This window comes from Spermophilus citellus, assembly GCF_964194105.1.
Source record: "Spermophilus citellus genome assembly, chromosome: 12".
Lineage (NCBI taxonomy): Eukaryota > Metazoa > Chordata > Mammalia > Rodentia > Sciuridae > Spermophilus > Spermophilus citellus.
In genome coordinates, this window is record NC_138198.1 from 114,505,957 (window position 1) to 114,530,274 (window position 24,318).

Genomic DNA, 24,318 nt, shown 5'->3' on the forward strand with positions numbered 1-24,318 from the left:
TCTTTTATCTTAGTAGTGGTTTGATGCTGGGGGTATATATATTTCCCAGTCTGATGGAGTAGGCAGAGAATAGTGACCAGTTTGCTTCAAGCTAAGCAAACCACTGGGAGAAAATTATACTAGGATTTCTCCAGCTCTGTGTGGCTGAGATGTGTGAATGGAAGGCGATTAATACTTCAGGTATGTATTTCATCCTCAACGGGTTTGTGTTCCCAGAGAGAGTTGTGCATTTGTGGTTTATCAGTTTTCACAGGGATGCATATTCAGGGCCAGATCCCTGACCCCTGTGTTGCTAGTTTCACCAGGAATGCTCCATCTTTTACAGATTGTACAAGAAATAAAAGCACAAGTACTTGAGGAAAATGTGGAAGACAGCATCCCGGGAGCCACTGAATAGGTTAGAGGAGGAATAGCGTAGTAAATCCTGGAGAGCTGGTATGTGTGCACCTGGTTAGGCTCATTCTTCCTTTGCAGTTGCCTGTGTCAGTGGTAATCCTCCTCCCTTACAACTTTGTCACTTGTTCAATGCCTCTTTCTCTCCACCTGCTCTTCTTTTGGTACTGGGGATTGAACTCAGGGGCCACATCCCCAGCCCTATTTTATATGTTATTTAGTGACAGGGTTTTGTGAGTTGCTTAGTGCCTTGCTGTTGCTGAAGCTGGCTGTGAACTCGCGATCTCCTGCCTCGGCCTCCTGAGCAGCTGGGATTACTGGTGTGAGGCCACAGTGCCCGGCTCTTCCTTTCCTTTTAATCTCTTCTCCCGACCCTTTTCTCTTTCTCTCCCTTTCCTATCTTCCATTCTCCTTTCTTCTTTCCTCTTTCCTTTCCTTCTCTTTCTGGTTGCTTGCCTCCAATGCAGAAAGAAGGACCAAGTCCAAGGAGATTCTGCTGCTTCCTGAGGGTCTCAGCCCTAGTGACAAAGCTGGGCCCACACCTGTTCTTCTGTTATAAATCCAGCCTCTGGCCTTGACTTAGACCCAGTAATGCTCTGTGTGGGTAGTGTACAGAGGAGTGGCACATTGTCCTCAGGCAGTTTACAGGCCAGGGGGTGAGAAGAGACAAGCACACACATGCTGGAGGACATGGCAGGAAATAATAGAATCTGAAGATGAGCAGTATGGGGTTCAGAGAGCAGAATGATCTCTCCTGAAGTGGAAATTGTATCTGATCCTTACTATCACTTGTCTTCTGCAGGTGGGATGAAGGGCCCCCTGGGAAGACCCCAAGTACTGCATGCATTTTTCCCTTTCATCTTTGGTAATGGCTGTGACTGTCCATTTTCCTAAAACTAACTATCCTTCCATCCAGGAGTGCTTCTTTGATTGATTGATTCATTCATTGATTCATTCACTTATTTATTTGATACTAGGAATTGAACCCAGAGTCACTTAACCCCTGAACTACATCCAAGTCCTTTGCATTTCTTATTTTGATATCAGATCTCACTAAGCTGCTTGGGGCTTTTCTAAGTTGCTGAGGCTGGTCTTGAACTTGGTATCCTTTTGCCACAGCACCCCTGCCCCCCCAGCCACTGGGATTATAAGCATGCACCACTGTACCTGACCAGGACTATTTCTCTTTTAACATAATAGGGAAAATTAGGGTTAAATAAATATGGATGGAATCAGCTCCGTAGGGGTTTTTTAAAAAGTCCCATGTGGAACTTAGTAGTGGATATCCTGTGGTGGGTTTGAGTGCCCATTTCTTTCTTCTGATGGATGAATATTGAAATTTATAATTGGTTTTTTGATCATAATCTATTTGCTTTATTATAGTATTCCAAGTCTGATGGTAACTATAATACTGATAATTTTGCTGTGGAATTAAATGCTTTCAAGTTCAAAATGTTTGGAAGTCAGTGTGTATGAAAACGGTGTGATAAATTCAGTTATACGTGACAGCTTTTTAGTTGCTACACCAGACCCGCCTTTCTGACCTATGCAGTGTTGACTGGCTGACTTTTCCTGAGATAGGAGTCACACTGGTGATATTGGATAGCATTTTAGAGAGGTTACTTTTGAAACTGTAAATATGGATCTTGTACATATTCTCTGAATGTTACACCAAGTGCCTTTGCCAACTTGTGCTTCCTTGGTGATCATCAGTGTGTTGGTATAAACCCCACAGGGAGAGTGACCTCACCAGTTGATGGAATTCTTTTATCTTCCTTTAACAGAACATCTGATCAAATTCATGACCATGGGGGATATGAAGACCCCAGACTTTGATGACCTCCTGGCAGCATTTGACATCCCAGATATGGTCGATCCCAAAGCAGCTATTGAGTCTGGACACGATGACCACGAAAGCCACATCAAGCAGAACGCCCATGGGGACGAGGACTCTCACACGCCATCCTCTTCCGACGTGGGTGTCAGCGTGATTGTTAAGAATGTTCGCAACATCGACTCCTCGGAGGGCCCCGAGAAGGACGGACACAACCCCACAGGCAATGGCTTACATAACGGGTTTCTCACTGCGTCCTCTCTGGACAGTTACAGTAAAGATGGAGCGAAGTCTTTGAAAGGGGATGCACCTGCCTCCGAGGGGACTCTGAAAGACTCCACGTTCAGCCAGTTCAGCCCCATCTCAAGTGCTGAAGAGTTTGATGACGACGAGAAAATTGAGGTGGATGACCCCCCTGATAAGGAGGACGTGCGTTCAGGCTTCAGACCGAATGTGCTGGCGGGGTCCGTACCCCAGCAGGACTACGACAAGCTGAAGGCTCTTGCAGGGGAAAACTCCAGCAAAACTGGAATCTCTACTTCAGGCAGCGTAGAAAAAAACAAAGTTAAGAGAGAAACAGAAACCAACTCCATAAATCTGAGTGTTTATGAACCTTTTAAAGTCAGAAAAGTGGAGGATAAGTTGAAGGAGAATTCGGAAAAGGTGCTTGAGAACAGGGTCCTGGACGGGAAGCTGAGCTCCGAGAAGAGTGACGTGAGCCTTGCTGGTGTCGCCCCCCCTAAGACCAAGTCTTCCTCCAAGCTCTCCTCGTGCATAGCAGCCATCGCAGCCCTGAGCGCCAAGAAGGCGGCTTCGGACTGCAGCAAAGAGCCAGTGGCCAACTCCAGGGAACCCTCTCCGTTACCAAAAGACGCGCACGATAGCCCGAGGGCCGCCGACAAGTCTCCCGAATCCCAGAGTCTTATTGATGGCACCAAGAAAGCCTCCCTAAAGCCACCGGACAGTCCCCGGAGCGTGTCCAGCGAGAACAGCAGCAAAGGCTCCCCATCCTCCCCCGCAGGACCCACACCTGCCATCCCCAAGGTCCGCATCAAAACCATCAAGACGTCTTCCGGCGAGATCAAGAGAACTGTGACCAGGGTGTTGCCGGAAGTCGATCTCGACTCTGTGAAGAAGCCTTCTGAGCAGACAGCATCCGTGATGGCCTCTGTGACGTCCCTCCTCTCATCTCCAGCATCTGCTGCTGTCCTTTCCTCCCCGCCCAGGGCGCCTCTCCAGTCAGCTGTTGTTACCAATGCAGTTTCCCCTGCAGAGCTGACCCCCAAACAGGTCACCATCAAGCCTGTGGCCACTGCTTTCCTCCCTGTGTCTGCTGTCAAGACGGCAGGGTCCCAGGTCATCAATTTGAAGCTCGCTAATAACACCACGGTGAAAGCCACAGTCATATCTGCTGCCTCTGTTCAGAGTGCCAGCAGCGCCATCATTAAAGCCGCCAACGCCATCCAGCAGCAAACTGTCGTGGTCCCGGCATCCAGCCTGGCCAACGCCAAACTCGTGCCAAAGACTGTGCACCTTGCCAACCTTAACCTTCTGCCTCAGGGTGCCCAGGCCACCTCTGAACTCCGTCAAGTGCTAACCAAACCTCAGCAACAAATAAAGCAGGCAATAATCAATGCAGCGGCCTCACAACCACCCAAAAAGGTGTCTCGGGTCCAGGTGGTGTCGTCCTTGCAGAGTTCTGTGGTGGAAGCTTTCAACAAGGTGCTGAGCAGTGTCAATCCAGTCCCAGTTTACATCCCAAACCTCAGTCCTCCCGCCAATGCAGGGATCACGTTACCGACGCGTGGGTACAAGTGCTTGGAGTGTGGGGACTCCTTTGCACTGGAAAAGAGCCTGACCCAGCACTACGACAGGCGTAGTGTGCGCATCGAAGTAACGTGCAACCATTGTACAAAGAACCTTGTTTTTTACAACAAATGCAGCCTCCTTTCCCATGCTCGTGGGCATAAGGAGAAAGGAGTGGTAATGCAGTGCTCCCATTTAATTTTAAAGCCAGTCCCAGCAGATCAAATGATAGTTTCTCCGTCTAGCAATACTCCCGCTTCATCCTCCACTCCGCAGAGTTCTGTGGGAGCTGGCACACACACTGTAACAAAAATCCAGTCTGGCATAACTGGGACCGTCATATCCGCTCCTTCAAGCACACCCATCACCCCAGCTATGCCCCTAGATGAAGACCCCTCCAAACTCTGTAGACACAGTCTTAAATGTTTGGAGTGTAACGAAGTCTTCCAGGACGAGACGTCGCTGGCCACACATTTCCAGCAGGCTGCAGATACGAGTGGACAAGTAGAGTATCATTTAAATTTTGGTGTTTCAGTGATGGGTCTGTAGCTGTGAGTGCTCAATAAGATGGCTTGATTTTTAGGGGTGGTAGTGCAGTTACGTGGACAGGGATGCGCGCGCGTGTGTGCAGGTAAGCACTGGAAAGAGCAAGGATTGTTTCTATAGAATAGAAGCAATGTTGTACCATAAAGATGGTTCTTTTAGCTAGATAAAAAGTGTATGTGATGGCTTAGTTATGGTAGTTAGGTTTAAGTAATTGGTCATTGGAATATATGTTGGGAGTCTGGATTTAGCTATAAAATCATACTGTCATCCCATTGTGTTAAGTGATCAAGTTGGGATATGTCATCAGTTCCTGAGTTACTAGTGACAATTTTGGAATTTAAAAATTACTTGTTATTATTTATAATACTGAAATGGCTTTCATAAACATACCCAATGCATACGTACTTTTATGGCATGTCTACTTAAGAAGGTTCAACAGTATGTTCTGTAATGTTCTTTACTACAGTGACTGGAAGCCACAAATGACAAAACCCATCACTGTGTACATGGGATACCTTTGTGTGTGTTTGCAGCTTTTGTGATTTTGTAGTGAAGTACAGATCCATGTTGGTGAAATATCTTTCACAGTGGACCTCATCTTTTATCTCTGTCACTTGCATCTCTCTCTGAGACAACTTTTAGTTAAATGTTAAATGTTTAACAAATACACCTACTATTCGAAAATAATTTCACATGCTGAAATACTTTCCAGCTAGAGAAATGTATGATACTGGCCAAATCAGCAAATGAGTGGAATTTGAGGGGGGAGGGGTGCCAGTTTGAGCTAATACTCTGCCTGTCTTTATGGAGATCCAGCGGGGAGGTGGTCTTTCTCTGGTATCTTGTTCATCAGGAGGCATGTGCTGTGGTCAGGTAGTTTTGGTGACTGGTTCTTCAAGGGCAACTACTGGGTTGTTATTTGTAGGATTTAGAATTTGGGGAACAAAGATCAAGAATGCCTCAGTATTTTTCCAGTGATTTTCAGTTTAGTGGCAACAGATGCGATGAGAGTTTTGACAGTGTTCCTGCGGGTTTGCATGTTGAATGTGTCCCTGGCTCCGACTGTCGAGTGCGTCAGAAGAGAAGCAGCTCTGTAATCAGGAGTGATTGCTGGAACTTAGTGGATCCTAGCGATGATGCTTGGGTTCTATCTGGATGCCCCCTTATCTTATTGCCTCTTCATCAAAAGGGTAGTATTTGTTTTCATCTTAAAAGAATGCAGTAAAAGAAGCCAAGGAAAACCTCAAAGCCGTTTGTTTACAGTGTTTGTCCCAAGCCCTGTTTCTGGTTAGTGGGCTCCCTGCTGGCCTTGGAGGGTTCCCACAGGTCCCTAGTTTTCAGGTCCTCAGTTTGGCACTGCCCTCAGATGTGGCTGTTTTTTCTGGGACCCCCCTCTTCTCCAGGAACATGGAAGGACATGGGCAAAGTTGCAGACATTTTCCTTGGTCTTGTATTCCCCCGTTCCTGTTCTCTATTGACCTGTTAGGCTCGGCATTAAGCTGGGATCAAAAGGGTATGGCTCTCTCTCCTGTGTGTGGTTGCTTTGCTGTCATTTTTGTATTTTGCTGGGACAGGTAAAACATGTAGGTCCCCTATGTCACCTGGAATCCTAAGGAATAAGTAACTGCCTTACTCTGTTTTAACTCTAAGGTTAGGTAAACATCAAGCAAAATATGGACCATCATTCCATTTCCTTTCTCCAGTTAAGCCTGCCTAAGTCACCCCTTCAGCACCCCCAAGAAGAGGATTTACAGGTAGTGAGCTTCATCCTACTGTATAGCCAGGCCTGAAGGGTGGGAGACAGAAGTGCCCCTGTCACCTTCTTCTGGTGTTTGGTGCCCCACCACTCACTGTAGTGATGGCCCCGAAGACCCCCCACAACCTCTTGTTTGCCTCAGACACGGCTGTGGTTCTCATGTGGACGGACGGGGAGTCTGGTTCTGCCTCAGCAGCCCGGGCTGCACCAGCTCTGCGTGGAGCGGCTGCTTCTCCTTCTGCACTCGCAGTTAGACTTGCCTGGGAGGCAAGCTGGAAACGCTGGCTTCGTAATGCGGGAGCTAGGGCCTCCTCACCCTTGCTGCCACCAGGTGTGACACTGGGTAAGCATGGTAGCGGGCGGTAGGGCTGCAGTAAGACAGAAGGACCAGATGAATGGGGATCAGTCCATAGTCCGTCTTTCCAGTCTGCTCATCACATTACCCTTGGCCAATTTACAGTCTGTGAACTTAAACTTAGCTGGGGAAAAAATCTTCCTATAGAAATATTTCCTTTCTGATGGGTGGGGGTATAGCTCAATGATGGAGTGCTTGCCTAGCACCTGTGAGGCACTGGGTTCAATCCTCAGCACCACATAAAATCAATAAATAAAATAAAGGTGTTGTGTCTATCTACAACTAAACAAAATTAAAAAAAAAAAAAGAAAAAGAAAAACAAAATTTCCTGAGATTGGCACTTAGAATACTTTTGTCTTCTCACAGAATTTAGGAGATGAGTGGCATCTCCAGGACCCTAACCTTGGCCGAGCCCCTTCTTTGCGGGGTTGCCTCCTATGTCTGTGAATTTGAAATGTTGCTTCCCATCTTCCATTGACCTCCCTGCTCTTGGTAGCTTATTGGTGAATTGAGAGACTCAGGGCTCCCTATCCACATTTGTAAGGACTTCCCCATAGCCTCACTGCAGCTGCCCTTTGAGGTAGGGCCCCTATGGAGCAAAGCCTTGTTCCCACAGCTCATGACTCTTGGGAGATCTGTCTGGAGGCAGCGTTCCCTCAGTCTGCACACTCCTCTCAGAGAACCATCCATAGTAGTTTCCTGAACTGGCCTGGCCACCTCTGTTACGCTTCCGAGGGTTGGAAGGGGTTGACCGTGGGTCCTGGCTAGACCAGTAAGACCACCACCCTTTGTTGGCGCCTTTCAGCCTGAGTTAACAGGCCTGGAAAAAGGGGTACTAGTTCACTGGCAACAGGGATCTTTCTCCCTTCTTTCCTTTTTATTTTGAGATATTTTAGATTCATGGAATCATTAATATAGAGAGGGCTCATGTACCCTTCATCAGGTTCCCCTGATAGTAACATCTCACAGAGCTGTAGAACAGTATCACAACAGGAGGTGGACACTGATGAGTCAAGAAATGGAACCATTTCATCACCGTAAGAGTTACTCCAGTTGCCACCCCAACCTTAATGCCTAGTGATCACTATTTGTTTCATTTCTGTATTTTGTCATTTTAGAAATGTCATATAGATGGAACCATATGAGTATACAACTCTCTTTTCCCTCAGCACAATTCCCTGGAGATTCATCCAGCTTGTTGCCTGTATCAGTCCAGATGCTCCTTGACTTATGATGGGGTTATGTTCTCCATAAACCTATCATATGTTGAAAATATCGCATAAGTCAAAAATGTACACAATTCTCCTGATCTACCTAACATCCTAGCTTAGCAGCAGGGTGCTGTAGAGGGTTTCCTTTTGTGATAGCATGGCTAACTGTTAGCTGTGACACGTTGGCCACCACTGCCAGCATATTGAGAGAATATCAGACTCTGTGTGTGTGTGTGTGTGTGTGTGTGTGTGTGTGTGTGTGTGTGTATGTATCCTGGGAAAAGATAAAAAGATTCAAAACTCCCTGGTATGGCTCTACTGAATATGTATCGCTTTTAGACATCAAAAAAATCATACATCAAACCATTGCAAGTTGGGGACCCTCCGCCATTTGTCCCTTTATATTGCTGTGTGGTATGTATTATGAGGTTGTACCAGTTTGTTTACATAATCAATCACTCTTTGAAGAACACCTGCATTGTTTCCAGCTTGGGGTTCTTATGAACACAGCTGCTATGAACATTTGTGTGCAGGTTTTTGTGTGAACATAGGTTTTTATTTTTCTGGGGTAAATGCCCAGGGTTGTAATTACTGGCGTGTATGGTAATGGCCATTAGATTACATTATATTATTATTATTATTATTATTATTATTTTTTTTTTTTTGCGGTGCTGAGGATTGAACCCAGGGCCTTGTGCATGTGAGGCAAGCACTCTACCAACTGAGCTACATCCATAATCCAGATCACATTAGATTTTTAAGAAACTGTTTTTCAGAGTGGCTATTCCCGTAAACTGTGTGAATCATCCCATTCTCTGCATCTTTGCCAGCATTTGATATGGTACCGTTTTAAATTTTATTTTTGCTCATCTAGTAGGTATATAGTGTTATTTCATTGTGCTTTGGTTCCCCATTGACTGATGATGGTAAATGTCTTTCTATGGGTTTGCGATATATCCTATTATGTGAAATCTCTTCATATCTTTTGACTATTTTCTAATTAGATTTTTTTTAAAACTAGGTTTATGAGTTCTTTTTTTTTTTTTTTTTTTTTTTTTTGTACTGGATGCTTAACCACTTGGCTATATCTCCAGCCCTTTTTTGTATTTTATTTAGAGACAGGGTCTTGCTGAGTTCCTAAGTGCCTCACTAAGTTGCTGAGACTGGCTTTGAACTTGTGATCCTCCTGCCTCAGCCTCCTGAGCCACTAGAATTATAGGCATATGCCACCACACCTGGCATGAGTTCTTGATAGAGTCCAGATATTAGTCCTTAGTTGAATATGTGGTTGTAAGTCTTTTCTCCCAGTTGGTAGCATATCTCCTTACCCTCCTAACAAGTCCATGGCCAAGCCAAAAAAAAAAAAAAAAAATTATGATGAGGCTCAGTTTGTCAATTTTCCCTTTTATCTTTTATGGCTTATGCTCTTGGTGCCAAGAACTCAAGATCCTGAAGAATTTCTAAATCCTGAAGAATTTCTCCTGGGCTTCTAAAGGGTTTTAGTTTTGTGTTTTACATTAAGCCTGCTGGAGTTAATTTTCGCATACGATGTAAACTTAGCAAGTTTCTTTTTCTGGTCTTTCATGTCTACTTCCTCCAACACCATTTATTGAAAAGGCTCTCTCCTCCAGTGAACTACCTGTGTGCCTTTGGCAGGTGCAAGGGGTTGGTCAGTCAGGTGTGCTTGTGTCGGGTGGTCTCTGGCTTTTTTGTTCTGCCTAGCCTACATCTGTCTGCCGTCTAGCACTGCCACCAGCCCTGAGCGCTGTGACCATGTGATAGCTTCACACCCAGTAGACTTTGTTCTTTCTCAGAATTATGTCAGCTGTTCTCTTTTTTTTTTGCCTTTCCATATTAGTTTTAGAATAATCTTGGCTATGTCTTCCAAAATCTTTCTGTCTTGCTGGGATTTAGACAGGACTTGCATTAAACTTTTATGTTAATTTGGGAGAGAAACAATTTTCATTGTGTTAACTTTTTCAGTCTGTGAATTCAGGCTGTCCATTTATTTAGCTCTTTTTTGTTTATTGTGGTTATATAAATTCTGTTCATGTTCTCTTGGTTTCCTTTTCCTCCTTTTTTTTAAAAAATTTGCTATGCTGGGGATAGTACCCAGGGTCCTATGCATGCTTGGCATGTACTCTGCCACTGAGTTACATGTACCAGTCAAATTGTTTTTTGGAAGTACACATTCATATTTTTGGTGTACGTATATTCATTGCAAACATGTAGATACGCTATCTGTTTTCGTATATTTATTGTGTATTCTCTGATTCTTTTAAACTTATTTATTGGTTTCAGAATATTTTAGGGGTAAATTGTATTGATTTTTCAGATGTTGAAACAGCCTTGCATCCCTGGAATGAATCCCACTTGGTCAAGCTACATAATTATTTTTCTATATTGTGAATTAATTTGCTAATATTTTGTTAGGAATTTTTTCTTTTGTTTTTTGGTAGAACTCGGGATTTAGACTAGGAGAACTCTATCAATGAGCTACATCCCCCAGCACACCCTGATTGAAAAGAATATATATTTTATTTTGAAACAGGGTCTCACTAAGTATGTTGCCCGGGTTGGCCTTGAACTTGTGATCCTCCTGCCCCAGCCTCCTGAGTAGCTGGGATTATAGATGTGCACTGTACCTGGCATTGTGAAGGAGTTTTGCATCTATATTCATGAGTGTTTCTTTTTTCCTCCTGTCCTTGTCTGGTTTGGGGTAGTTTGATACTAGTTTTATATAATGAATTGAGAAGCGATCCTTCGTTTTCTGTTTTCTGGATGAGAGTGTGTATAATTCAACATTTGATAAATTCTCCAATGAAATCATTTGGTCTCCTAGATTTCTTTGGGGGCACTTTTTTAATACTCCCTGAGCTGGTGGAGGCTCATTATCAAGGCCCCTTCTCTCTGCGCCTCTGACACCCTCTGGGCAGGGCTATTGGGACAGCTCATAGCAGTCTCGGGGGGCAGGAGCCTGGCACAGCTTGGTGGGGCCACAGTGTTTCTGTGGGATTTGGCTGGAGCAGAGCAGTTGTCTGAGTGTTTCCTCTCTTTTGAGGCTGCCCTTTCCTGTTCCTCGGGCTTTGTCTCTATCCTCTGGCATGTCTGGGACATGTGAGGCTGGAAGAAATGGGGGAACCCCAGCCTGGCACTCCTCCATCCCAGGTCCCTCGCCAGTCTGCCTTCTTGCTCCCCGCTTCCAAGTCCTTTTGTGGGTGCTCAGGGGGAAGGATGGGGAAAGGTGCTTTCATTCCCCTTTCCTGGAATTAGAAGTTCTACACCCTTTTTTTAGAGGTCCTAATGTGGTTCTGTCTTCAGGGATATATCCTGTCCACCAGGTCCTCGCCTAGGGCTTTTCTGGGCTGGTTTTTGGAGTTAGGCTTCCTTCCTGTTCAGTATGACTCTTTGGGATTTTGTCTCAATTGCCCAGTGTCGGCCTCCTTGTCCTCAGCCCCCTCTGTCACAGCAGTCAGGAAGGAAGGAGGGTCTTCCTCTTTCTTCCTCTGGTGAGCCCAGAGGGCAGCCTTTTGCTGGCTACTGAAGGCCCGTCTTTTTCTGTGCTAGCGATGGATCCCAGGGACTGTGGGCAAACAAGTGGTCTACATCAAGCTGTAAGAAGCCTGCATGCCTCCCTTCTTACTTCAATCTTCTCTCTTCCGATTTGCCACGTGTCCTATTTCCCCTGTTCTTCTTCAAACCCAGTGAACCTGGTGAGGGCTCCCATTCCGCGAACGTGGGTTGTGGCTCTGCTTGTCCATCTTCCCGAACCACCTCCCTTGCCTGGGTGCTCAGCCTTCCAAGGGCATGCCCATCGGTTACAGCCTGAAGGAAGGCTTTGGTGGCATTTGCTGAATTCTGCTTGCCGCCTGCTCTTCTTCCCCTGATGCTCTGCGGCTGATCTGTACAGAAATAGCAATGCCTAGAGCATTGTCTCTGTGCTCAGCGGCACCTTGGCCCAGGTCTCTGGGAAGAGCTGGGCTGAAGCACAGGGCTTGGCCCCAGCCCTCTTCGCTGACATTTCCCAAGTCTGTATCTGAGTCTTGGAATTTTATCACACATGGCAGGTGATGTGGTCCAGGAACCTAAAGCACGCACAGGCTGAGGTTAAACAGGCCTGCCCATGTGCATTTACACAGAGGAGGTGATGGCACCGAGGGGTGGGTCTCAGCCCTTCAGGGCAGTGAACAATAAATCTGTCCCTGTTGTGGGTCCCTGTTCTGACCTGTCTGATTTGTAATCTCTGCTGTGGGGCACCTTGAGAGAGTGAGCAGCATTCTGAGGCTGGAGGGGCCTGCGCCTCTTCCTGAGCTAGGCAGGAGCTGATGGCTCTAGTTTTTTGTAGCTTTCATAATTGATATTTAAACATTGGAATGTCATTACTTCACCTCTTAATAAAACCATGACTGAATTTAGCCAAGTACAGACTGGAAATGGATGTGGTACCCTGTTAATCATTAAAATCTGTTTTCTTTCTATGGAATCTACACCAGCCACATGTGCTAGTCTCTTTGGTCTACTCTTTACAATTGGAAAAACAAAAGTCCAATTAGCGGCAGAACCAGGATTTCAGAGCAGGGTTTCTTTACTGCTGCTTCTGTATCTTCCCACTTCACACAGATTCCTTAGGATATAGAAGCAAAGAATTTTACAGCTGGTGGGAGATTAGGAATCATGTAAGAACAGACTTTGGGGTTACATCACATGAGCTTTAAGAGTACAGATAAAGGTTACATATCCACAGTGGTCCTCATTTTCAGATTGCTCATTCATTTTAGTTTCAGGTGTCATTAACACAACAGAGCAAGTGTTAAATTCTTTTGAGCAGTCTTTGCCAGTTTGACTTTCCAGGTATACTCTACTCAGGAAGTTTCTTTTGAAAACTGAGGACCTCAGCTCCTCCCTGATGACATTATGAGCTAAAGACTCTTGACTCTTTGTATTGGATCCTGCTTTCTGAAATACTGAAGTTTTATTTTGATCTGACTAGTCCTGTCCCAGTTTGTATTTTAGTGTTACCAGCTCAGTGTACCTAGATGATCATCTTAGTCAGATCCACGCTTTCTGTAAATTTGCTCATTTTTAACAGCGAACTCTTATTAGGGATTTTGATTGTGGCCAATGACTTGAAGACAGAGGTATTTTGGGAACAAAGGCATATGCAGCAAGCGCTATTCCCACTTAAGTGAGATCTGAAACAGAATGTTTTTTTTGTGTTCTTTTTGTGAAGTTGTATGAAAACGAAGGCCAGAAAGCAAACTGGTATGCTTTGTTATTACTATTTTTTTGGTAATTATATTGTAGACAGAGATCATGGAACTGCTGCTAATGAGGCGGAGTAATTTACTTAGCATCTGGCTGACTGCTGAGCTGGCAGTGTTGGGCCTTTGGATCCATGTTTCATGCTGTTGCAGGCGTTGGTCCATTTGAAGTTGAGCGTAAATATTAGATATGTTGGCTCATGTTTCTCTAGCCTTTCTCACCCTCTCTTTGTACCTTCCTGAGGCTGTTTTTCTGCCTGAAGTATGAATAGAAATATGTAGAATTATTTTCCTTGTTACTCAGACATTTCCTCACTTAGGGGAACAGAGAGCCAAGCTCCACATTCTGACTCTCAGGCCATTACTGCCCCTTCCCTTTCCCCGGCCTGTATTTGCAAGCCTGCCATCAGTTTTAGTGCCACAATTGGCTTAAAAAAGGCTTAAGAAGAGTAACTATGAAGCACGAACATAATTACTTTTCAGCCTTGTTTTTGCATAGCTTTCTAGGACTATGTGATGCTGTTGAAAACTAATGTCTACTTTTAACAGTTCCCTGAGCAAATGGACCTGCCCCAGGTAGAAATTAGCTATTTATTATTTAGGTATTGAAAATATCCATTTTTCTAATAGTGTAAATTAAATGTCAAGAGACACATGAAACACTTTCTTCTTTTCAAAAGACAGGAACTGTCAGGGTGAACTGCTTTCTTCTAGTAAAGTAGTCTCAATTTTGTGCAATGAAGAGTTAGACTTTTCAGATATATTTTATTTTCCTTGATTAAAAAAGAAAGGGAAAGCCATATTCTTATAGTCTGTGGAGAAATCCTTGTCTGTCTCTCTGCTCAAATGTATTCCCTAAACCTAGAGAATGTGCATTTTTGTCATGAATTCAGAACTTCCAGAAAAGCAGTGGAATATCCCCCCTTTGTGCTGTGAAAACCCATCACCACTGCCCTGGGAGCTGGGATGACATGTTTTCTGTAACAGGTGCAGTTACATAACAGGAGGGAGTACAGTTAAGTAAACGATGTCATATCAGTTTGAAAGTACTGGTACTGAGTGAGCATGGAGGAGGAGAATGTCTACAACCAAAAGACCACCCTGCCCCCTTTCAGGAGTAAAAGCAGTGTATGCACAAGAATACACATAGGTCTGTGTGAAGTACAGGTAAGGTCCCTGAGTCCCAGCACGATTCCCAGATGACCACACGCTCCTGTTTCAGCCATTGCAAATGGGAAAGCACTTTGATTTGAGGCTGTAGTCCTCCTGGCCCCCTTTCTCCCAGGCCTTCTGTACCCTCTGAGTGAAAAGCCTCAGCTGGTGGAAATGGATGAGTGCAGGTTCCTCCTGCGTGGGAGGCGGGAGGCAGGGTGGTAACGATGATGATGGTGGTGAAGGACCTCAGTGGTACATTGTGAATTTTTTGTGTTGTGTGGGGTAACCAGTTGAAATTATATCCTGATGAAAAGTTTTTTCAGCTTTTAGGAAACACACCTTCTTCCCTTTTAGGTGTTATTTGTTCCTATTATAAAAATAGTATAATCATATTACTTTCATAACAGAGTCTTTGGGGGAAGACGAATAATTTCTGATCCTAACATAACATGGTCATCTTTGGCATTCGGTGTATTTGCTAATAGTTTTTTAATGATGTACATTTTTTGTTGTTTATTTCTTGTGACCTCCATCCTACTTCTTCCCTACCCCTCCATCAAGATGCCTCCGGATTGATAGAGCCTGGTTCAAATGCTGGTTCTTGCACTTAAAGCTGGGGGCCTTAGGAAAGTCTATTAACTTTGCAAAGCCTCATTTCCTCACCTGTAAAATGGAGATATTATCTACTTCACAAATTATTATGAAAAATAAATGAGATGGTGTATTTAAACTTATTTATGTACCCAATTTGCCACTTGGCTCATGGTGAAATGGGACAGTCTATATTTATATTTTATATATACACACATTCATATAATTTATGTGTATGTATATATGCATAAATGTGTATATGTGTAGATAAATAATGTCTTTTGACTTTTTTAAAATTGAAAAATCTGAGTTTTATTCCCAAGTAAATTCAAGACATTTTAAAGATGCCTGTGGAAAACTAGTCATCATAATTGGATGCCTGGTATTAATGACTGTGTGAAGGTAGATAGAAGACTTTAGTTCAAAGAAACAAATGATTACTGGTGATGATGTAGACGTTAACAGAATGTTGTAATTAATGAATCTGTTGATTGGTTTTCCTTGTTGTGGCTTGTTTAACCTTTGAAATATGTTATTAGAAAAGGAATGCTATTTTTAAATGACACTAACCTCATCAAAGCTGCCTGTAATGTTCTTATTTTATGGTTATAATAAACATTTTATGGGATAAAATTTGTACTTTAGTCCTTTCAGGAGAAAGCCAAGAGAGAATTTTCAAGTGAGTTTCCTATTTTTCTCGGTCTAAGTCACTCTGCAGTTTAAATTTTAAATCTTAAGTTTTGGGCTTGATTCAAAAGCTAGAAGGATATGAGGGTTTTTTTTTTTTTTTTTTGGTGGGAGGGGTTTATGGGGGATTAAACCTAGGGCATCAAAAAAGCCTTTAAAAATTTTCTAGCTCTATTGTTAATATATTAAGAGTGATTTAAATCTTAGCAAAAATCTTTAAATTTTGAGACTTCGACTTTAATACAAGTTGTATATTTTAGAAGATAGTAGATACTTGTTTTTGCATGAATGTTTAAAAGTATTCAAGCACATTTTATCTCATATGCTATGCTGGGTGCATTTTTAGGGCGGAAGTAATAAGTCTTTAGTTTACATTTTAAGGTTTTTTCTTTTATGTATTTAAAATAGACTATGTTTGGTACTTACATATAAAGGGAAGAAAAATAGTGATTTTGGTTTTTCATGGATAGTTAATGATAAAACCTTTTTCAAAAAGGATTTCAGTTTTCATTTTATTTTATATGTAATCAGATCTTAAGCTATAAAATTTCAATTTAATGTCTAAACTCATGTTGAGGCTTGAGTTTATTGGTTTTAATTATAAATCATATTATGGCCAGTTCATCCATTTAAGACGAATTTAAGTGCAAAGAGAAAACTAATGGCCATCCTTTTGCATTCCTGTATTTCAGATTTTAAATAACTGAAGTGACGGGGAGAAAAAAAGAAACTGGATTAGCCTCTGTTTAATTTTTGTAATTTTGAAGAAAATTTATGAACTATGGAAACTGTGACTACCGTCAAGATACACATACCCATGAACTTATTATTTTACATGAAAGTTGAATTGCTAACATAATTCACAGGAACAGCTTTCCTAATAACTTTTCTTCACGCTAAACAAATTAAAAATAATAAAATTGGAACTCCTATTTTGAGACAAACCTGACTGCATAGTAGAGATTATTTTTCTTTTACAGGGTAAAGAATTTTCCATTGCATTTCCCTTTGGCTTAGAATCAATTGCAGTAGTGTTTGAAATGAGAGAAGTGTAATTACTGTGAGGTTTAACCAAGGTTCTTTGCCTATTAGAAGAAACTTAGCAGGACCAACCCTGTTTCCCCCTTTGGTTTATTTAGAAGACTTGCACTATCTGCCAGATGCTGCTTCCTAACCAGTGCAGTTACGCATCACACCAGAGAATCCATCAGCACAAATCTCCCTACACCTGCCCTGAGTGTGGGGCCATCTGCAGGTCGGTGCACTTCCAGACCCACGTCACCAAGAACTGTCTGCACTACACGCGGAGAGTTGGTTTTCGGTTAGTATATTGTTCACTTATGTGTAAGTTCAGCTCGTACACTTATAACTACACTGCTGTTTGAGTGGTCTGAGCTCACAGTTCTCAGAGTGGTGTGGTGATACCTGGATTAACAGGTCCTAGTTGGTTTGTAGTAGAGTTGGTCTGTTTAAATCCTTTCAACATTGGCCCTTCTGCTCCACACAAAGCTGAGGAAGAAGGCCCGTCTTGTAGCCAAAGTGCACGTCTTGTAGCCAAAATGCACACGTATGGAGGTTTGGCTTTGATTGACTTTCTTTCGGCACCCTTTAAACATACTTTCATTGTCACATTCCCCACATTTTAACCCCTGCAAAAATATGTATTTCTGCACCTCTAAACACTTCTGCTTTGCTAGTGAAGATAGAAATGGTATGATGGTTGGTTACTTTATCCACATTGAGGGATCTGGTATACGTCCTTTTCTAATATTGCTCTTTTTGGAAGGGATTTCCATTTCAAATGACCTTCTCTTCCCTTCCTTCTCTTTTACCTGAGTCTAGGTTTTCCCTTTGTCTCTTTTATGTATCATAACTATGGTCCCTTTCACTGTCTCTGAAGATTCCCAGATGTGTATTTTACAACATCTGGCAAATTCAAGGCTAGTTTAGATGGTGTTGAGTGATGAGGTACTTTATTCTCTACTTCATGACCTTCTAAAATGCATTCATGTGCTATATTTTATTTCAATTTGATTAAAATTTCCCAAGTGGGCTGGGGATGTGGCTCAAGCGGTAGCGCGCTCGCCTGGCATGCGTGCGGCCCGGGTTCGATCCTCAGCACCACATACAGACAAAGATGATGTGTCTGCCGAAAACGAAAAAAAAGTAAATTAAAAAAAAAAATTTCCCAAGTGAACTTGTCATTGATAAGTGTCTTTGTTAATAGAGGTATTACTGTATTGTATGTTTATCTTAACATTGGTTATTTGGTAGCTTTAATAATGGACTGTTAATATGCGGTAGGTTTTTTTTTTTTTTTAGTTGTAATCCAGTTGTATTTTATAGAAACAAGGTCTAGTTGGTATGATTGTATGGTTTTACTTTATTTAAACTTGGGTTTTGGTATCATTGGTTCCTGGGTGGCTTTCCCCATATTTTCTAATACTAAAATATGAGGCTGGCTTTCCATTTTCAGCTCATGCCTTCAAATTTTTAGTGCACACATATTTTATTTTATTTTTTATTTTTTTAAAGAGAGAGAGGAGAGAGAGAGAGAGAGAGAGAGAGAGAATTTTTAAATATTTATTTTTCAGTTCTCGGCAGACACAACATCTTTGTTTGTATGTGGTGCTGAGGATCGAACCCAGGCCGCACGCATGCCAGGTGAGCGCGCTACCGCTTGAGCCACATCCCTAGCCCAGTGCACAAATATTTTATTGATTGGATCTATCCTGTTAGGAAATTTTTGGTTTAGAAATTAAGAAACCAGGGTTTTTTTTTTTTTTTTTTTTTTTTTTTGGTATCAGTTTTGTCCATAACTGATTGTATACAAATTCATGTATTCTCTCTGTGCTGCAGAGAACAAACTGGGGGAGTACCTGCCTTTTTTGGCTCAGGATTTTATAGAGCTAAATAAGATACTCAGGTCCCTGTTTCCACAGGTCCACGCAGGCTTACCCTTTGTCCTTATCATCACGTTTTGAAACTCTTAGTGGACCCTGCATGTAGAGTAGAAAGTTCCCCGCCACTTCTACGGGTGCTGTTGATTCTCTCGTCTAGACTCCTCTCAAACTTTTCCCTTCTCCCTCTGATATGATGAAAGCAAACCTAGGTGGAGCGAACAAGGAAGGAGCTGCTTCTTGTATGTTTTGTAAGTTAAAATGCTCCTCATGCAGCCTGAAAGCAGTCACTTGTTTTGGAAAAGACATCCAGCTTTGCTTTTGCCCCATCTTTACAGTTGCTTAAATGTGGTGCTTTGAATAACAGAGTTCCAATTTTTGTTAAAAGTTTTGTGTTAAGTATAGATGACCTTTCCTCTACCCTGGACTTGAGGATTTGTGAACTGTAAAAATATTCTGTTTGTTTATTTTGAAGTTTGTTTAATTTGTGTTTATTTCTTCTCTAGAAGAGAAATAAAGTTTCTTTTCTTGCTGTTGTACATAATGGTCCATTCTGATGTTTGCCTGGGTTGGCCCTGCTGTGCCTCTCTCTCCTTTTTGGCTCATGGCTAATTGTTTTCAACTTGTTATCTGTAGCCAGAGAAGCCGCTCAGGTGGTTCCCAGGCCTTCCTTTGTTTTGTTTTTTCCTCCCTGGATGAAGGCCTGCGGGCACCCCCAGCCTCACTCTCTTTCTTCTTGCTCATGTTGCATCTCCTGAATACTGAGGGGTCACCCTGGCTCCTGGTAACTTGATAAATATTGAATATGGATCAAGTCAAGTATTTTTCTGCCTCCCAAAACATTGGCTCTACATCTTACAAGGGGATTATTATAGGATTACATACTATAAACATTTTAAAAATATTCAAAAAATAAAGAACCTTGATTGGTACCCAGCATATAAAAGACATCGGGTATACAAATATTTCTCAATAGATAGGATTTTCAGTAGCGTTGTAAAACTATGAGCCCTTTAAATTCTGTTTCTTTTAGCCTGTCTCATTTGCATTCCCTATTGATTTCGGTTGCCCTGAACCTCTCTGTCCTCTCTGGGCAGAGGCTTTACAACATTGTCCTTTCTTAGGACTTTAAACATGCCCTGCTTTCTTTTCTTAAGGAGGACTCCCCCTTCACCTCTATAATACTTTTTGGACTGGGTCATTGCCACTTTCTCCTGTCTCAAAAAATGCCACCTGTAGTTTAGATACTTAACTTCTTCATACTTTCTATAAATTAAACCTTCTAGTCCCACTGACTTCATGGGATTAATCTTTTATCTTTGCTCCTTTTTGTCTTTCCTTGGTGTTTTGCATTTTGAACACCACCTTCCTACATCTGATGGGAAGATCTTTATTTGAGGTTTATGGCATAGTGTATTCTTGGTTTTCACAGTCTCCCCCTTTCCTTGGGATCATAGACTTCTAGAGTGGGTAAGAAGTAAGACTGATATATTCCAATGCTTGTCATTTAACACATGAGCAACTGGCCCACAGAGGAACATTAACCTATTCAAGATAACACAGTAAGTTAACTCAAAAGAATTTGAGTATGTTGGGTGACTCCTCTTTTGCTTAAGATTACAGTTCCAGTAGATAGCATAGCGAAGATTTCCTTCTATTCTCCTGTTGTTAGTAATGTTTTTAGTGCCTGTGTTGCTGAACATTATGCCTTAAGACATTGAAAATGCTAATGCATTAATTACAACTTAAAAAAATTCTTGTAAAACCAATATGGCATGATTTATTGAACACGTATAATTCACACCATGCCACATCTGTGTGACTTTAGAAGCATTTTCCTGGATTTGGAAGGGAGCTTCTAAGAATAGAGATGTCTTAGGTTATTAGAAGTCCCTGGGCACTGCTTCTTGGATGGTGGGCCCTATCTGAGCCTTCCTCCCCCCAGGTGACTCACGTACACATGTCCAGGAACACGTGTTCAGTTGCATTTGAGGTATATCTTTGGAGATTCCTAAGGGTCTACAGCGAGACCACTCTTAACTGGTTTCCAGTTATGAACAAAGAAGACTCTGCCATCATGTGGGAGGAGTTGTAAGTGTTGTTGAGAGTCCTTGTGTGAAAAAGATGAGGTAAGGGAGAAATGTTTCTTAATTTTATAGTTTGTTTCTGTGGGGTTAAATTGAGCAGGGAATGAGCTAGTTGTCAAATTATTTAGAAATTCAAGAAGTAAAGCCAGGCACAGTTGTTGTGTGTCTATAAAACCGTCCACTTTGGGAGGCTTAGGTGGGAGGATTGCAAGTTCAAAGGCCGCCTGCGCAATTTAATGAGACACTGTCTCACAATAAAGGACCTGGGATATAGCTCTGGTAGAGTGCCCCTGAGTTCACTTCTCACTACCCCCAAAATAAATAAATAAGTAAATAAACAAACAAACAAGGAGATTATCTAGGAGGCATTTTTTTTAAGAAATGCTGATTTTTCAGAAGCTTATAACTCATGTAATTTTAATAACAAATGCAGGTGTGCTCATTTATTTTCAGGAGACAAATTCTAGGCGGTTGACCTCCACCCTATGGTAACCCTATGGGTGACCATCCATTAACTATACAGTGTGCACTGGGAGATAGTGGCCTATGGCTTTGGGACCAGTGTTCATTGTCGCCTCTGGCCTCTGTTAAGGTGTGCAGTTTAGACTGTGGAGGTATCTTCCACTAGATATTGGGAAGGATGGGAAACCCTAGTCCCTGGTGCCTTGGAAGTCCTCCTCAAAGGCAAGAGTCATGGCGTCTTGCTGTGTTCCTGGGTCTTGACCTGGTTGTCATAGTCTGTTAGTCTCAAAATAGTCTGGAGTAGGGACATCATTTCTAGAAATTGTAAAGATGCTCAAAAAACTTGAGTTTCTTCCTTTTTTTTTTCATGATCTTCCCTCTTAATCATGTAGAAATAAGTTTAATCTGGTGAAAACAGAGAAAAACAAAATACCTCCAAAAAGCCATTGGAAACCCAAAGGGGCCATAAAATAGGTTCCTTTTACCCAGTTCTTCAACAGCAAAGTCACGTGTGTTTAGTGCTCTGTGCTAACGACTGTGTTGTTTTTCTGACAGATGTGTACATTGCAATGTTGTGTACTCTGATGTGGCTGCACTGAAGTCTCACATTCAAGGCTCTCACTGTGAAGTCTTCTACAAGTGCCCTATCTGCCCAATGGCGTTTAAGTCTGCCCCGAGTACACATTCCCACTCCTATACACAGCATCCTGGCATCAAGATAGGAGAACCAAAGTAAGTCACGCTGACTTCTCATGTTTACTCCGATGCTGAAATAGTCATTTAGAGGAGGTGATTGTTCTCTCAATGACATTTAAGATATAAACATTTATTCAGCAATGCCGATTTTGATGCTCTATGAATACAAATCATAGCTCACCCAAACCTTTCTGTTTTTTCCAGGTAAAGTCCTTGTCCAAAAATGTCACTTACTATTCATGTTCTTTCACAAATTTTTGCTGAACAAGCAAATACTTATTTTATTCTTAAGATGATTTCAACTTCTAGGAAAATAGTAACACCACCACCAACCTCTCCACTTTAAAATTTTACATAGTTTTTATAGGATACACTTTTCCCAGTAATGTTTATAAAATGAAGTCAACAGAAGACATTGGTTACTGAACTTAATTCCAGAGCCAGCATAAGTCCTTGATGAGTAGAATTAAAGTTTGTTTTTGCCTTCACCTCACTCTTCATTTTACTGATTGTTGCTTTATGGAGTAATAGTGGAGTGGCCTTCAGCAGAGGGGGCCTCCTGCCCACAGGAGAGAAGGAATTCTACCACGGGCCGGCTGCATAGCTTTTGACTGTTGCTTACTTGTCTTGATTGTTATTTTCTCTCCTCTAAAGTGGGAGTAATGCTTACATCCCAGGGTCTGTAGAAGAAGATGAGATGATATATCTGAAAAATGTGTAGCTTGGAGCTGTGGTTATAGCTCAGTGGTAGAGCGCTTGCCCAGCATGTATGAGGCTGGGTTCTAAGCCTCAGCAATATATAAGAATTAAAACAAACAAAAAAAATGTAACTCATGGGTCCTGTGTGGCGATTGCAGTAGGCTCTAAGCATTTGTTCCTTCCTGCATGGCTCTGCCCCTTGTGGACACGGCACTGGATTATATGCTTCTGGTTGTGTTCGTTTTATTCCTGAATTCATTTGCAATGTAGAGTTTGCTAATTACATGAGGCTGGATTTGCTGTTCAAATAATTTTTTTAAAAAAATATTTTAATATTTTTAATATTTTAATAGTTGTTAATGAACCTTTATTTTATTTATTTATTTACTTATTTGTATGTATTTGGTGCTGAGAATTGAACTCAATGCCCCACACATGCTTGGCAAATGCTCTACCATTGAGCTATACCCCACCCCCATTGGTATATTTTTGCCCATAACTGCTTATCAAGGAATTATTGTGGAGAAAATGCAGGTATGTGATATAATATCTGTATTTTTTTCTCTCGCTATTATATCTAGTTTTTATTATAGTATTTAGTTTTGGGAAAATGTTATTGAATACTTAGAGATAACTGTTTCCTAAAAAAATGTTAAAATATGATTTTATACTAATAGGACTTTTACTTTGATCTTTTGTATATCGATTCTCAGAGTGAAATCAGTTGCAAATTCGAGGATCTGTGTGCACTTTGAGATGTTGACTATGAAGATGGGGATTAGTGAATGTTAGCATCTTCGGTGTTGATAAAAATAAAACTTCTGGGCACTAATGCAACCTTTTTCTCACGTGAATATAGTTATTTGATTCTCTGTTCAAATAAATGAAACTTTGTTTGAAATCTGGCACAGTAGTTTTAACCTGAAAATACAGGGAAGCAGATATTAAAATAAGCTAAAATAGTATTTCTCAAATTTTAGTACAGAAGTCACTCTACTTCCTGCATCTGCCAATTTATTTTCTTTGGTCTTAGTATCAGCCATGGTCTAAATATATTAAATGGAAATTCTATAAATAAACAATTTATAAAGACTCTCCCACCATCCTGCTTTGTCAGGACACAAATCATCCTTTTATTCAGTGTGTCCACACCGTGTATGCTGCTGGCCTGTTTGTCACTGGTGTCAAGCTTGGTTAGTAGATGGACTTTGGTGGAAGGCGCACCACAGTTAGGTAACCTTTGTGGCCAGGTAACCTTTCTTTTTCTTTTCTTTTCTTTTTTTTTTTTTAAAGAGAGAGTGAAAGAGGAGAGAGAGAGAGAGAATTTTTAAAAAATATTTATTTATTTATTTATTTTAGTTCTTGGCAGACTCAACATCTTTGTTGGTATGTGGTGCCGAGGATTGAACCCAGGCCGCACGCATGCGAGGCGAGCGCGCTACCGCTTGAGCCACATCCCCAGCCCCCTTTATTTTTCTTAATAATGGACCTAAAGCCCAGATATAGTGATACTGGCAATTCAGATATGCCAAAGAGAAGCCATAAAGTGCTACCTTTAAATAAAAAGGGGTGAAAGTTTTTGACCTTAATAGGGAAAGAAAATAAAAATCTTAAGTTGAGGTTGCTAAGGTCTACCATGAGAACAAATCTTCTGTTTGTGAAATTATGAAGGAAAAACGTATTAGTGCTAGTTTTGCTGTTGTCCATCAAACGTTATAGCCACAATGTGTGATAAGCACTGTTAAGAGAGAAAAGCAGTAAACTATAGGGCTTGGTACTACCTGAGGCTTTCAGGCATCCACCAGGCATCTTGGAACATTGTACCTGGTGGGTAAAGAGAAGAGGCAACTGTATTGCTTAGGAAGAAATGATTCCCATA

General features: G+C 41.9%; 1 protein-coding gene across 14 annotated transcripts in view; it reads left to right on the forward strand.

The window, feature by feature from the left end:
• Nucleotides 1–24,318, forward strand: part of ZNF532 (zinc finger protein 532) — a 107,966-nt gene that overhangs the window by 43,667 nt on the left and 39,981 nt on the right. For 11 of the 14 annotated variants that reach the window (XM_081262974.1, XM_081262971.1, XM_081262973.1 and 8 more), the window contains 3 exons: nucleotides 2,178–4,537; nucleotides 16,735–16,916; nucleotides 21,600–21,776. In XM_081262974.1, the coding sequence (XP_081119100.1) occupies nucleotides 2,195–4,537; nucleotides 16,735–16,916; nucleotides 21,600–21,776 (2,702 nt within the window). In that variant the 5' untranslated portion in view covers nucleotides 2,178–2,194. The remainder of the gene's footprint in view (nucleotides 1–2,177; nucleotides 4,538–16,734; nucleotides 16,917–21,599; nucleotides 21,777–24,318) is intronic. The other 3 variants (XM_081262975.1, XM_081262976.1, XM_081262972.1) reach the window with 2 other exon arrangements.